Below are 17,031 nucleotides of genomic sequence, written 5' to 3' on the forward strand. Positions count from 1 at the left end.
GGTTCACATCACTGCAGACGCTGCCACAATCCACCTGTCGATCTCCCGGTCCCTCTTTACCCTCACTCGTGAACAAGACCTTGAGATACTTGAACTCCTCCACTTGAGGCAGGACCTCTCTCCCAACCTGGAGTTGGCAAGCCGCCCTTGTATGTATATATATACATACATATCTATATATATCTATATATCTATATATATCTATATATATATATATATATATATGTATATATATATATATATATATATATATATATATATATATATATATATATATATATACATATATATGAATCCTTTGCCCAGGTTCTGGGCAAAAGTAAATTTAAAGGTGCATGTAGTAAGAATGACATCCTGTGGTTAAAGGTGGGTACTGCAACCCGTGCATCAAAACAAACGAGTCCAGTTATGGATCAGCTCCAGAAGATTCTACATGACGAGCAAAGAAGAGTCATACATAGTAAATTGTTAAGTAGATAAATACATTTTACTGTAATATTGAGTTATTGGTAACTGATAAAAGTAGCTTGAGACACTTATGAAGCCGACTATTTACTTGCAGTTCACCGTTAGCATTGTTACCTCAACGTTAGCCTATAGTCTTCTTTACTTGATATTAGCGTAAAAGAAAACGATGTTGCGGCTTCCTAGGGGTACAACAAATAACTTCTTGGTAACAATCTGTCCACAACACTACAGCTTTTTTCCACCCGTAGTTACATTACAAATGCCAACGCAGACTTTGCTACATAGTAAACTCACATATGATTGGCTCTGGAACAAGGAGGTATGGAGACATGTTAAACATACATCCCTCTTCTGCCTTCTTAAAAGGAGAAAAGCTAACAACCCCCAGCTGACTGAGAAGGAAATCTGTTTCAATGTAACCTTCCTTCCAACATTATTGAGACATTTGACTGTTTTGTCATTATTTCACAGAAAAATTCTTACATATTGTACTTTGTACCTCGTGGGGATGGGTCAAACGTGGAGATGAATTTCACCAGTGTGTGATGAATGAATGGGACTTTTTTTCAAAATGCAAGATAGTACTTGATTATTTATACACTTATTTTTATTCATTTAAATGCTCATTATTTTTAATATTAAATGCATTAATGACTTTTATACAGATAAGAATTTGATTCTCAGGTTTTTTCGGTCTCAAACACATCAGTGGTTTCTATAAACAAATAAAAATATAAGATTCCTCCTATACTTGTGCAATAACCTAATATTTGTCACACACAGATTCATCCTTCAGGCAGGTCTGCCTGTTTTGCATTACCGAGCTGCATACGGGAACCACTTGTGAAATCATATAATCAACTTGTTAAATATGGCAAGTCACACTGAATAAACCAAATGTTTTCAGGGTGAGATATATTCATTAGCTAAATGGCAAAACAAAGACAAGATGTTTTAAAGTGCTGACAAAAAGGTGATCTGCACAAACACAGACCCACACACACAGTGAAAACCTCCAGTCAGCATGGTCGTAACGTGATTCTCAAAAGAAAGCGAAATCTGGTCCCCGAGGCACTTTGCGACCTGAAAACAATCCTGACAATATTGTTTCCTTTAGTTAATCCCTCAGAGGACAGAGGAGAGCAAATACAGCAGTGATAAAAACACAAACAGGACTTTCCCAGTCCTTCCTTTCATCTCCTCCTGCCCCACACCGCAAGGGTTGACCGCACCAAATACTGGAGGTGATAGGATATCCCCTCAAACATCTAAACACAACATGGAGATCAAACACTCGGAGAAACACACACATAGTTCGACCTATACCACCCACACTCTTATGTCTGCAGTTATCTTTACCATGCTGGTTGGGGACCTTGGGTGCAGGATGAGGGAAGGAGTGAAATAAGATATGAGGAGCAATAAGAGGGAGGCCCCCGGGCAGAAGGAAGCGTCAGGGCAGTAAATATCTTTAGGGAGAAACGGGGGGGGTGGTTAGTGCATTAACTAATCAAAGGTCAGCGAGAACTCCGAGGATGATAGGATGTGGTAAAAGCTACTGTTTTAAGTTCAAATTATCTGTAACACAGAAATACCTAAGGGGCTGTCAAATGATCCCTAAAGTGCAAAAACTGTAAGAGTTGTGAGGAAATAGAAAAGTTAAAAAGAGGGGAAAAAAAGCATAAAACGTGAGTTAGGCTGAAGAAAGGGTGCAAGAAGAAGAGAAACAGAGAAATGCTGTCAGAACTCCGTCCATATCCCTGGCTCCCCGGCACTAAAAGTTATACTTCCATCTGGTTATCTTCCAAGCCAACCTGGGTGGCCCACCCAAAGTACTTGACATCTTGATGCACTTCAGCAGTTTTACATACACACAACCTTTGTAGAAAAATAAATGTGTCCTTCGTCACCACATATGCTGATCCGCGGTGGGCTGAGGGGGGCGAGGATGACGGAGCGAGGCAGCAAGCAGAGGACGAGCAGATTCTTCTCGGGATTCTTTATGCATGCCAGTAGATGAGACAGAAGTCCAACTTCAGAAAAACCTGCTTGACCACCTGCACTCTGGATTCTGTGAGGTCACAGCAGCCGACCTCAACTGTAGCGTAAATGTTGCACATTATCTGAGTTGTGAGCTGCAGGTGAGGATGTACTCGGATGGAATGTGTGTGACTGATATTTGACTTACAGCATGCGCTGTGGGTGGGTTGCAGACAAGTAAGTGAGTTTGAAACTGTTCTTTTTTTTTTTTTTGGCAAATCTCAGCCGATCTAATCAGTTTGGAGAAGACAGACATTGGAGGAAGACCTGGAGAGAGCAGCCAAAAGTGTTTGATCATGTTTGGTATGCCCTCTGAAGTCACAAGTACCTGTGATCTTGAATCTCTTCAAAAGAAAGCCTTCTTAAAAGGAAACACTTTCAGGGCATACACGTCCCTGTGCAACAAAACACGTGCACAGAGAAAGGTGATTCAGAAGAGTTACAGTTTGGTACGACGCGAGTGAACGACTCCAGTGGTGGAGCCTTAGACATGAGTTTTCAGGTTTTACACCACATCTAAGGCCTTTATGTATTCTAAACACAGAACCGCAGGAGTTGAGTCTAGTAATGTGGAGCAGGTCATAAAATAAAGCTTTGTGCTTTAGCCAGACGTCAGATGGACCGGCTTTAGTCAGCACTTGTGAAACATTTGTTTTCACACCCGCCTTTGCAAATCCATTATATCGGGAAATGCTACAACCTTCATAAATAAATCACAGCAGATCTTTAGCTGATTTTAAAAATAAACAGGAAACACAATTTGGACAAATGTAACAAGTACAACCTGCAACTGGTGACACAAACACAAACAGACTTTAAGGAAGTGTGCTTCTGTGAAAATGTTATGACCGGTTAATTCTCAATGGTTGCACATTGCTCTGTATTAAACAGCCTCAGTTATAAAAAACAGAGATGAATCCTGACCATACGGACGACGGGCAATGGCTTCATGGCAGCCCATGCAGACATAGTTTAATAAACACTACAGTTCACGAGGGTGTGTTGAACAGTTTCGGTTTGGTCCACTTGCGTACCGTTTCAGTTTCTTTTTTCCGTTAAATAATGACCTATTTTTTGCGTGAAAGTTCCTAGGCGAGTTTCTGCACAGACGCTGTATTGAGTGGCGCATGAAGGCTGCACGCGCCTGATCTCTGTTGAAAAAATGTGATCCGCAAATTCTGATCAACGCCTTTCAGAGCGGATCAAACCAGCTGGCTGTCGCTGCTACTGGAGCCTATAGAGAAGCTGAACGGAGTGTCACCCCTCCCTCCCTTCTCTCTCCTTGCATATTATATTAATAATATACCAAAAATTAATCAAACCGAGCCCTTCAACACACTGAACTGGACCAAATATGAGTACCGTTACACGCCTAATAAACACCATATTCAGTGATAATTAACTATAGAGCTAGCTACCATTAGCCTGGCAAGGTCACTGGCTGCTCTCAGTCGTAGGGCAGGATCGAACAACGTGACGTGCTCACCGCTGTAGGTGTCAGTCATCGGGGCGGTCTATAAACCGTCAAAGAAGATGCAAATGCATCTTTTTTTCTAGATATACTTGCATACCTCTATCTGCTCTTGACTCAAAGAAAATCCCACATCTATATATTCCAACGTTGATGCCAACGCTGTTTCAAACGAGCATCCTCATCTTAGTTTCTCTCAGTCGCAGTGACACCCCGCCCACCAAACAGATAGAGCATTGTGATTGGCCCACCAGACCGTAAGCACTGCATGGTGGCGCAGTGGTTAGCACGGTTGCCTTGCAGCGCGAAGGTCGCAGGTTAGAAACTCGGCTGCGGCCTTTCTGCGTGGAGTTGCTTGTTCTCCCCATGCATGCGTGGGTTTCCTCCGGGTACTCCGGTTTCCCCCACAGATCACAACACGCCCTATAGGTTATAAATTGTAAGTCGCTTTGGATAAAAGCGTCTGCTAAATGAATAAACATAAACATAAGCGCACTGTAATTGGACTGGAACCAGACTGTCTGTGGCTGCGGAGGTTCGAGGTGCTGAGCAAAACGATTTTGCTTCAACAACTGACAGTCTAGATTCTAGGCTAGGCTACCATAGCACCTCTAGATGAGAGTTCTTAATTGTGGCAAAGCAAACTATTAAATGTAAGAAGTGTTTTATAAAACATTTGCATAAACTTTAATCTGTTAGCGTATCTGTTATATTAGAAGGCATCTCTGTTTCTTTAGAATGAAGCCATTCAAAGACTTTTCTGCAACAGATCCTACATGAATTGCTTATATTCTTTCCACAGAAACACGTTTCAAAAGATGTGCACTGTTACTTTAATGCCCTAACGAAGCACAGACATCATCGTGCTGCTTGCTGGATAAAATGTGCTGTGTCAGTTGAAGCTCTAATGAGTCATTAGGTTTATAAAGATATAACCAATTTCCCTGATGTCTTGACACACTTCTGTAAAGAAAGGAGTGAGGCAGCAAGCAAACAGTGAGAAAGGCCCAGCAGCCATCTGAGGTGAGGTCAGATGAGGTAAGAGCAAGAAAAATAAATCTCCACAGGCCAAACTACTGATGCAACGCTCCTTGCACAAGTCCAGGTCTGAGCCAGATCTGCATGTGCAAGCGGAGTCTCAATAGGAATTAAGAATGTTAATTAATTACAATAACACTTAAACACTTTTCAAATGTATGAGACAAGGACATTTCATGTGCTGACTTACACTTTGTTTCTGTTTATTGGCTTAGTTGCATGGCACCTGGTAGCCACAATGGTTACATTCACACTGGTTGCCATTATTAGGAGTGTAATTACCTGGTATGTGCCCCCTGCAGGTGTAATAGAACTCGCGGCAGAAGTTCTGGCAGAGCTGTGGCAGGTCTGGCTCTCTGTGTGGCATTCTGTCCATGTCCAACGAGTGGAACAACACCTGGGCATTGGGGGAGCAGCGAGCGCACTTGATCTCCTCCAGAATGCGTCCACACTCTGTGTTGTTAGTGGAGAAAATCTGGAGACCACACACAAGAAGGAGCAACACCTTATTAACACAGAGCGCTCAGTGTTGTACGAGCCAGGATCAGCTGTTATGCAGTGGCAACATGGATGTAGTTTTGGGGGGGACAGGGGGGACATGCACCCCCCCCCTCCCCCCCAAGTCATTTTTTTGTCCCCTGCACATTTTACCATCCATTACGCTATATTAAATAGACACTGGTTGAGCACTAGGACCAAGCGGAAAACAACCACTTGTTTAGAACGTCCATAAGCTCATCTATTGGCTCTGCTGATACTTGCTAACGTTCCTGCCACCTGTGTACTTGACACTGCATAAAAGGGCCTCTATGCTGTGGATTTATACATATTTATTGTATACTTACTGTAAAGATCCCCCCCCCCATCCCCTCTGGTCCTCATACAAGTTCTGCCCCCCCCCCCCCCCACACACACACACACACTTCTAAAGTCAAAACTACGTTCATCAGTGGGTGACAATATTAGTAAAATGAGACATTATTAGGGCTGCACAATATTAGGAAAATCTGCGATGTGCAATAGTAGTGATTAAAATTGCGATGACGACATGACTTGTAGGAAATACACAAATACTTAATCAATCAATCATCACTCAAACAAGGCATTATTTATAAAGCACCTTCAACAAGCCTCAATGGGAGACTAAGGCGTGGGACACAGCACATAAAAAAATGTTTTTACACTAGAATGTAGTGCAACAATTCACAAAATGACTAAAATATATAATAAAAAGGGGAAAAATCCAAAATTGTGATCAAAATATGTGAGGAAAGGAGAAAATAAAGTGAACAAGAAAAGGCAATCAGTGGATCCTGGGAAAATCAGAATCGGCAGAAAGAGCTGAACGAAGCTAACAGGTTTTTGCTAGCCATCCAAATAAAGGGCCATCTGCCTAGGGGGCGGGCACCTAACCTATAAGAACACACATGATTGGCCAAATGAGTAAAGAGTTCTATTTGATTTGTCAAAAACTTCATGTTTCTGTTTGATTGACAAAGTGCATTATGTGTAGCAAACATTTGAGCTGACCATTCATTGTGTTTTTGTTTTCTTTTGTTATTTGCGATATGCATATTGTGTATGCTGATATCACGATGACGATTTATTTGTCATGTATTGTGCAGCCCTAATTATAGTGCTATAAACAGTTTATAAATACAAAAATCATAAATGTTGTGACAAGTTCACATTTGTTTAGATGTTCAAGAAATTGAGCAATAAAAACAGTTTCAATGTTTTTTTTTATTTGAATTCAAAAGAATTTGAAATTTTGTTTTCATTGCCCTGAAAATCCCAGAAATTCTCGATCAATGCTAAATATACTACCATCAATCAGTATGGTGAAACGTTAAAGCAGATGGAACCCTACTCGGTTTGGTCAGAATCAGAAGATTCAGAGGGTCTGGCTTATAGATGATTGGATGATTAAAAAGATAATTGCTGTTTGGGTCAGTGAATGCACCGTTTTCAAGCAGCAGTAAATGATGCCTGACATTTTTTCCAGCCCAAAACCTCTCCATATCTAAGAGCCATAACAGATCATCCATGTGTACGTTTTCACCTCCAAAATCATCATTTTCAAATTTGTCAAAAATGTAATTAAAGAATGCTTTCTGTAAACCTAGTTGAGAAAACTCTCAATCAGACTAAATCTGTGCTGGCAGAATTGGTGCATTTTTTATTAAAAAGAAACTGCAACACCAAGCCACAATAAAGTGCTTGAATCTGACTTCTTAGTCTAAATGAACTGTTATTTTTACACTTTATGTGCTACCCTAACATTATTTTCTCTTCTGCATCCTTTGGAATTAGTTAAGCACTGAGGTTGGACCTCCCTCCTTGTTTGCAGAAATAAAGAAATCATTTATTCCTCTGCTAATTTACATTGTTAAAATGTAATTACAACTCCTATATCTGACAGAACTCAGGGCATGAAAAAAGGGAACCAAAATAAGGGCCTCAAATTCTAATGAAGGGTTATTACGTAAAGGTGCACAAAGAGATAATCCAATAAGAAATTAGCAAGATTATTTAGATAACAAATTAGCCATAATGAAACACAATGTAATCTGTTTTAGGTCAAGAGCTGCGCTCCATGTGCAGCCATGCAGGCTGGTAGTATTTTTGCTCTGTGTGAGGTCCATGTGTAAACACTAATTTGTAGATAGACAGGCACATCACTCCGACTCTGATACCAACAAATTAGCAGTCTGTCGAAGTCAATTAAACCAGGGGACCCAAGGCTAACATGTGGGCACCTTACACTCTGGCTACAGAACAAACTTTAACTGCTGAAAAGACTTTGAGTTGAATAGTTATTTGGGAGTTTGTTAATGCAACAGGTGGTAGAGCTCCTGACAAGAACCTAATGTTGTTTCCTGAAAACCATGCACAGAGGGGTTTCATCAAAGCGATCGGTGTAAAAGACTAAAGCACAGGCAGTTTCAGAAAATAACAACAAATTTGAATCTTAAGCAGGAATTTGTTAAACTGTCAGTGTTTCACTAAAGAAAATGCAGCTCCGTGCTGGCTGTGACCCCTGTATGTGTGGTATGTTCCCCTGTCCCGGTGCCCTCTGCTCTCATGACATGTAGTGCTGCGGGCAGGCCTGCTCTAAATTGCCCATTGATTGTGTGTGCCATGGTTTGGCACAAAGTCTACAGAGAGGAGCATTCGTGTGCTCTCAGCCATGCTCTCTGTCCATATGTTGCTGGGATGGACTCCAATGTTGCCATCATCCAAACCAGAACAAGTAGGTCTTTGTTTGTTGTGTTCTTTTGCTCAATCTCAGCGGGCATAATCCTCAACAGTAAGGGGGGAAATGGGAATGAGGCTACATATTGTCAATATTTTGTGTCCAAGTTGTTTGAAATTGTTACCACTATTATTTTTACTATTATTTGAGATTGTTGTTCATTTTTAAACTGGCAAAGCAACTGCAACGCTCATTTTAACATGGGAGAAAAAGCAGTACCAAGACTGTTACTGACTATAAAATAAAATAACCTGCATAATGTCCTGAAAACAACATAATCATGAGCAGTGTCCAGGTTATCCTGAAAAAAATTATTAATTGAGTGCTAAGTGAGTATATTTTCATTATTGAATACTGACAATAACAATTAGAGATGTAAGAAAATATCTATATGACAAAATGTCATGATATTTTGTCCTGCGATATTATATCAATATTCAAAAGTCATGTATCAATTTTTTTATGAATTTACATGCAAGCATTTGTGTTTTTTCTATATTGTGAGTGTAATACCTTTGTTTCCACCATTGAAATGCAAATCCCTCTATTATGGTTCAGTACCTCATGTTAAACATGTTGTGTATCAGTTTGTAAATTGGTCTAAATTGGTATATCATCTGGCTGAATGTATCGCAATATATTGTTATATAACGTATTGTCTTCCCTGTATCGTGATATTATCGTATTGCCAGAATTTCACCCACACACATCCCTAATAATGATTTTAGGGTAGTAAATGCTAACTTGGTTTCCCTCGCATAAATTTGAATCCCTACTAAACAGGACAACTCTGGTCTCCTTAAAACACAAACTCTGGATGGCGTCCTCGGCTCAATGAGTGTGTGAAACAACTATGCCTTTAATAATAAAGTTGTAATTTAACAACCTTGCCAAAAAGCGAGAGTGAGTGTAAAACTAAATGAAAATAATAGTGAAGGGTAGATATTAAATCTAATCCAAGTTAAAAAAAAACTCTACACACTAATATAAAATCATTTGATTACCTAAAACTAGTGCAAGAATACAGGAAAACCACACAAATGGCACTGGTGTTTGCTTTTGTGTTGATGTGCATGGAAAAATGGGAAAAGGAAAAGCACAACCAAGAACACAAATAAATCATTTAGTTATTGTGACAACTTTTATGCACAATAACACATATTGTTCCAGTTAAAAAAACATAATTATTGAAAATAAATCTTCCTGAACTCTACAACTTTCATATGATCAGAGAGGGCGAGACACAGGGTGGCTGTGAGGCAGCCAACACTAAGCTTTAACAAAACACTGGTCCCTAGGGAATAGGTCTAAGTTTGCTGGCAGGGGGATATAGTGACGAACACACACCCTCTCAAAGGCATTAACACTTGGACAGGCCTGATTACGGGGGAGAGTGATGTTCTCCAGCTTCTCCTATTAGTGAAACCAACAAACACAATGGTGTTGTTGTTATTCTTTTGCCATAATCAGAAAAAGCTCCGTGTGTGGGCAGTGTAGTGGGGAGGAGGACAAGTCAGTCCCCCACCACCACCCGTCCTATTTGCATGACTTGAGCAAATTAAATGATGCAATATGGCTTTTTGTCACCACACAATGTGAGATACCACCCAGCAACTGAATTAAACGAGGGGTGTTTTACATGACAAAGGCCCGGTGAGAATCTGGTGGAATCCGCTACAAGTTTGGCACACATACAGTCGCGTCTACTGCATTTCTCCTGGCTCGCTACATTGGTGAGCAAACACAAGTTAGTTGCAAAGGCTAACAGTCAGAACTGGGTAATTTGTTGGCTTCAATTATTTTAGACATTACAGTATACCTGCTCAAACAATAAGTTACCAGGACCATGTGAAATATGTAACAGAATTTTCAACTGCCCTCTAATGACAGCAGTAGATATCTAGATATCTGACTAGGGGGGGCTGTTGAGTACCAATTATTTTGCTGGTTATTTTAAACAAGACAGAACAGATGTACTATATGCAACTATAAAATCAAACCTTCAGTGTTTAATGCTAAAACGATTCACCCTTCATCATTGTCCCGTTTCCAGCCTGGAACTGTTAATCAATGTTGGTACGAAAAGGTGGCGAGTTTTCCTGAAGCCTTTGACCATCTCTGTTTCTTCTTTACTGATATTAAACTTCAGGTAATGTTCATCACTTCCCACCACCTAACAGTAGTAGTCAAGAACAGGTCCATGTTGAATCTCAGCAGTCCTCAGCAGATAAGACTATAAAGCCGAGTTCATGCTAGAGGTATTAGCGACACGGAACGGCGACGCTAATAAATCAAAAATAATCCATTCTACTCTATGGGGTTGATCCAAACCAGAGCACTTCAAGTACGTCCCAGAAGCAGCTTATTGATAGGATTGACTTCCTCTCAGATGTGTCAATTTCTGCAATTAACATAGGGCTAGACAGAAAATCGCACATGGTATCTGTGTAAAATGATTGGCAATTGCCAAAATAAAGGTCTACTGCAGAGATGCGATTTCTTATCTAGGTAGATTACGTCTATACGTGTGCCCTGACGCCTAATTTACTATCAGTATCTTTCAAGAAGTGTTTTCCATGGCTTTAATCCTGGCAGTGAGAGGAACATTATGACTTCCAACAGCGGTATCAAACGTGATCTCCTTCGTCTTCTTTTTTACTTTTAATTGTTGATGGCATAAACAAACTGGGATTTTTAAAGACTTGAGGGATTTTGTGACCTTGTGAGTCCAGCGAGGACGATGGGCGGAGATCCCGCTCTGCGACTGAGACCCCCCACCCCCCACAGTGTGGATTGATGCACCGCGAAGCACGCAAGTAAACCGTCCCGCTGCCTTTCTCCCCCACTGATGCCTCCAGTGTGGACCTGGCGTAACAGTGTGATCAGCAAACTTGAACAGGTGTCTGTTGTTGAAAGCTCTGTTGCAGTTTTTGCATATAAAATAAATAAAAAGGGGAGAGGACACCACCCTGAGGTGCACCTTTGGGTGACAGTAAGCTGTCTCCTAGATAGGACAACATTCACCCTTACTGCCTATGTTTAAAGGTCTAAAATCCACCTATCATGTTAAAAGAGGTGAGGGATTTTGCTCACCAAGATGTGGGGTTGAACCCTGTTAAAGTCTGAGGTAAAATCCACAAATAAACGCCTTACACGGGGTTTTGTGCCTTACGAATGCTTGAATAGATCCTTTTAAGGTGTAACTGTAGCATGCCCCACTCCTCTGTGCACCAGGTAAGCAAACCTCAGTGGGTCAAGTTATCGAACAAAAATACTTTGACCAGTTGCTCAAAACAGTTCATAATAACAGAGGTCAGAGCCACAGGTCTAAAATGAAGTTCCTTTTTGGATAATTGTATTTATTTATTTTTGCCCCGGTACAATTATAGATTCATTCCAGAATTTGGGAGCCTTCTGCTGAATAACAGACATGTTAAACAGCCCTGAATAAATAGTTGGTCCGCACATCAGGTCCCGGGCTTTTCTTCATGTTACATCTGTGGAACACAGATCTGACTGACTGATTCATACAGCAGGCTCGTTGAGGACAGGACTATTGTCCAATGCTCTAAAAATATCACCACTTGTAAAATTTCATTCATCATTAAAACCTATATTTTAAAAAAATCACCTTTTTTGCAAGCTTCAACTGACGTTTACAAGTCCCCACTTGTATTCACCTGCTAGCCAGTCGCGGCTGCCATCCCTTACAGATTATTACATTTGTCCTACCTCTGTTTTTATATTTAACCCTGGCTGATTTTTTAGCCCAAACCTTCTCTTTCACTTAATTGTGTAAAAAGACAACATGTACTTTTTCTGGAACGCATCCCTCACTACTTAGGTCGACTGTCTGGAAACACCTTGACCTGCTTTTTGAGAATAATTGAGAGTTTTATGGACAGCAAATGTTCAGAAACACATCAACCCTTTCATTAATGTCTTTATAATCATAAACACACCCCAATTGGTGCTCTCTAGGACTCCTTTCATTTCCTATAACGACTCGGTCGGATTTGACAAATAAAACACTTCCATGGTTAAGCTGATGTTGCTATCATAGTAGCCCCAACTTAGGCGAATAAGCGGCAGTTTTAAGACAAAAAGAAAAAAAATAACTGAGCATGTATCTTTTAGAAGTAAAAACGCGTATTTTATCAGTACAGATGTACCAAACTCCCGATTAAAACGTATGGCTCTTCGTACCGCGCTTTCTCGCCCCTCACGTTTAGTTCTCGATTAAAACAATCAAAATAACAATACTCTTTCTGGTCTTTGAACGCATCTCGTAAAATCCGAAAACCCCATCGTGTGAGACGGACACTAACATACCCTGGCATCCTTGCGGTGGAGGATCTGATAGGCGGCTCTCCTGGTGGGACAGCAGGACACGCGGGGATACAACCTGTGGCAAACGTCGCTGCTGCTGCTGTCAAGCAGCACTTTCCGCTCTCTTTTCTTCAGCCGCTTGGGCGAGCTTCCGTCGTAACATCTTCTCCTCCTGGGGCTTATTTCTCCTCTCTCACCGAACTTTGCGTCTCCACATTCCCACACGTTGACCGCGATGGCCAGCACGAGCACAAATTGCAAATGCTTCATAGTTTAAAAAAAGCACGCAACTGAAATAAAAAAAAATAAATAAACAAAACACTAAAAAGTGTTTCCTCTCTTACTAAACAAAAACGTATAGTAGTTTCTTGGCTGTAGTTATAATATTTATGAATCTAAAAAATCAGTACTAAGTTGTTGATGAACAGATTTAATTAGATTACAATGAGAAGTGTTTCAAAAATAAATTAGTGTTTCTTCTGTTTACAGGACAACAAAAACAAAACGACAATAAAAAAGTATCCTGGTGAAGTAAAAAAGTCAAAACCAAGAGACGTTCCTCTCAGAAGTCATCCCTCTGTGGCGCAGCGCGGCAGTCTCAGCACGCACAAGACAAAACAACATCAGAAAATAAAAAGTTGTGTCCCACTAAAGTCCTCTGAGCGCTCACATGTTTTCCCGTGCTCTTTCCTCCTTCTTTTTAACCAGCGCGCGTGAAGAGGGGCGAGCGCGCTGACGTAGGACTTCGCGCGGACGCGCGCTTGGACACAGTCGCGCGTGCACGCCGCGGTTCACCTGGCAGAGAGGTGAACGGAGCCTAGAGGCAGAGGGAGGGAGGGAGTCCTGCTGGCTGCTGCTGAGCTGACACTGCTCACTGCACCGGAGAGGAGAAATGACAATGCCTCGCTTAAAAACGCGAGAAATAACAGAATACACCAAGAGAATCAGCTGGAATGGCCTTGTTTCTCTGGGTGACTCGGAAGACCCATCAGTCTGGCCTTTTTATTACTTTTGTGACAAAAATGTAACTAGGTTGACAAAAGCAGCTGGTGTTTCAGAAAGAGCAGATGTGTGCAAAAACTCCTAGAAAACTTTAAATGTAAACATAAACATGTGGTTTTATTTTTCAAGTCAAGCTTCTTCTAAAGTTGTCATTGGCTCTCGGGTATATTGTTGCATTGAATACTCGGAATACTACATTGTGTTTTGTATTAATTCAAAATCGGTTTACAAGTGTTTAGCACAGTACCTTAAGTACAGAACATGAGTACATATAGTTTGTCTTCAGAAATCGGTGATCCATGTTTGATAGAAATGGCCTGTATTTGATAAAGCACGAATCCTAGACTCACCCATCTGGGGAAGGCTGCTGTTGGTTTAACGTCCAGGAAACAGCAGAGAATGTCTCGGCTATAGAAGCTAACAATTAGCATTAGCAACTCCACCACACAACAGAACTCCTCCAGGCTTGGTAGAGTCGCGTTGCTGTTTTCCAATCTGAGATATCCAAATATCAGGAAAATAAGACCGTCTGACTTCAGCTGATTTCTCCATGCGGACACAGGCACATCTGAGCTTTATTTCCCCCTGAGTGTGACTTACAAGGCCTTTATTCCTACTTTAGACCACTGCTAATGTAAGAAAATATGATTGAAAGACCTTTTTTAAGTGTCTTGCCCAAGGACACAACAGCAGCCTTCAATTTGCTGATGTGTTTATTATGCAAAGGCATGAAAACTGATACGATCGATTAAAACCTGTCATAATCTATAAATTTAGAACAGCTTAAGTTCAAAAGCAATTGTGGACAAACAGTTCATTTAAATCCTTTTTGTTAATCAGATTTGGATTTTTTAAATTTCGAGTTTCAGAAACCAGTTTGTAGATTTGCATCATGATCATTTTAAGCTGTCAAAATGTTGTCATACAGGTTTAAGTATCTGTCTTATTGGAATCTGAGCCAAACAGCATTGGCTTGAGCTCTAAGTGGACTTAATGGGATGAACTGGATTGAGTTTGTGCTATATAAACACATTGAACTGGTTTCAAATGGGAGAGACTTTTTTATTGGGGAACAAGTGAAATGTCACATGCAAGTTGCTGTTGTTTTATTTGTTTTCTGATGCAAGAAGAAAGAGCTTGGTAGAACAGAATGTGCCATGGGCGATGGAAAACAAATCACTGATCACCTGATATCCACCCATTACTTGCCATACATTTTAAAGGCATCTTAATTTAACTGGTTTCTTGAAAAAACTAAATGTGGAGCATTTTCCCTGCATTCCCCCTTGATTGCAATCCAGAAGGGAATGTCCAACTGTGTTATTTACACGGAAAACAACAGTCCAGTCCTTTTTTTTTAGGATACAACCTGGAATCAGCTCCATTAGTAGCACCTGTTCTTACTTGGGGGTCTATGGCCCTCAGCAGATCCCTGGCTCAGTTTATCTACAGGGATCTGGAGCGGGTGGAATCCAGAAGTGGTTGGTTTGATTGTGGGCCATTTTGGAAATGACTGACTGTGTGTTATGAAACTGTGGCAGACCCTGCCAGATCTGGACCCCCTCCTTACACAGCATTCGTTTCATTACCCAACAGGATACGTATCAAGAAAAGTAAAACCAAAACGCTACTGACATATTCTGTATGTAAATCAGAAAGGGAACAAAGCAATGTGAGGAGAGGAAATCTGCTACCAACACCACTATCACCACAAACACAAGAGCTCCAAGAACAGAAAAGATTATAACTGCATTGTCTAACAGCATGAAAGCATGTGGGATGCAGCTGTGCACCAAAGAGGAGGACATCTGCTAGGAGAGATAGACCAAGAATCACAGCTCGACAGACGGCAGTTCTAAACTAACATAGTGAGGAATAGACTCAGGACAGCCTCAGGAACATGAATACACGCAGAAAAATAAGCAGACATCCAAGTAAAATGTCTTTCCTTGCAGGGTAGCTTTCTGCTTTGTCTCCTGAAGTCTCATAACAAGTCCATCAGCAAGATGAGGCTGTTTTCTGTCGCTTTGGCTCATTAGGACCACTCCTGTAAACTGGAGCTGATGAATAAGTAAACTGTTCGCTAGCACAGACCTTTTTTGTACATTCCTTCTGTGTGTAACTTCATAATTCATGACTTTGTTCTTTTTTTACACAGCTTAGTAAATGAATAGATTTTTATCTTACATGTTTCGGCTAATGACTCTAGCCATCATCAGAGTTCCGGCGACGTCACCAACAGCACAGAGACCTTTCTGACAACAGACTCACTGGCTTGCTCCTACAGTCATTCAGTGAATTATGATGCACTCAGCATCTTTCAGTTTGAAAGGAGATTTCCTTGAACTATCATTACTACTTCTTCTATGTTCTTGGAAGAGAGGTTTAGGATCATAGTTGTGGTTCAGTTTTATTGTTTTCGTCATAATTTTGCACCACAATAAAAGCCTGCTGAGCTTGAGAGATGAAAGAAGTATAATGGTGCTTTTTAGTTGTTCTTTCTGTTTCAAGAAGACAAACGTCTATCTACAAAGGTCTTGTTACCAAAACTGACATTGACTGCATTGTCTGCCAAACTACATAATTTATGTGTACATAAAACTGAATTTCAAGGTGAAGTTCTTAACCCTTAGAGGTCCCACGTGCATTTGTTTTTTGTGCAGGCGCTCATGTTTTGTTGAATAATTTTGGCTGTACTGATACAACTCTTTTTCATTTTTGCTCTAGTGTGTGTTTTTGGGGAAGTTTACCAAAAATACTGAACACTGAGGGCCCTCAGACATTTTTGTGCCGTTGACTCCCATTCAAATGACATTTTTCAAACTAAGCTAAATATCACCATTTTTTTATTCACTCCAACTGTGTTCCTGCTGCCACCAGGGACTGAAGTTGTTGTTTTTACTTTTTTCCACCAAATGGCATGGATTCTCTATAAACACAATTTAGTAATGTATGTTTTGAAGATTTTATTGCCAAACATATTTTTATGCTCATTTGTTACTCTCAAGAGCCCTCACAATTCACCCCCAAAAGAAGTTCTCCAGACATAACGCAGAAACAATTATTTCATTTTTACTTTTTTATACTGTTGACTTTTTGTGACAAAACATCATGCTAAAGGGGTTAAAACTCAAAAACACCCAACATTTTACTATGTTTGGTGAGGACCATCAACACACACACACACACACACACACACACACACACACACACACACACACACACACACACACACACACACACACACACACACACACATATATATAGATAGATAGATAGATAGATAGATAGATGATAGATAGATAGATAGATAGATAGATAGATAGATAGATAGATAGATAGATAGATAGATAGATAGATAGATAGATAGATAGATGATAGATAGATAGATGATAGATAGATAGATAGATAGATAGATAGATAGATA

The 17,031-nt window shown here is 40.5% G+C and overlaps 1 protein-coding gene across 1 annotated transcript in view; it reads right to left on the bottom strand.

Moving 5' to 3' along the window:
* hhip (hedgehog interacting protein) overlaps window positions 1-13,057 on the bottom strand; it is a 42,589-nt gene extending 29,532 nt beyond the window's left edge. The window contains exons 1-2 of the mRNA XM_015965733.3: window positions 12,606-13,057; window positions 5,300-5,492 (exon numbers count right to left, since the gene is read on the bottom strand). Coding sequence (XP_015821219.1) covers window positions 5,300-5,492; window positions 12,606-12,872 — 460 coding nt within the window. The 5' untranslated portion in view covers window positions 12,873-13,057. The remainder of the gene's footprint in view (window positions 1-5,299; window positions 5,493-12,605) is intronic.
* Window positions 13,058-17,031: the final 3,974 nt, after the last annotated feature.

This window comes from Nothobranchius furzeri, chromosome 4, assembly GCF_043380555.1.
Source record: "Nothobranchius furzeri strain GRZ-AD chromosome 4, NfurGRZ-RIMD1, whole genome shotgun sequence".
In the NCBI taxonomy this organism is placed as follows: domain Eukaryota; kingdom Metazoa; phylum Chordata; class Actinopteri; order Cyprinodontiformes; family Nothobranchiidae; genus Nothobranchius; species Nothobranchius furzeri.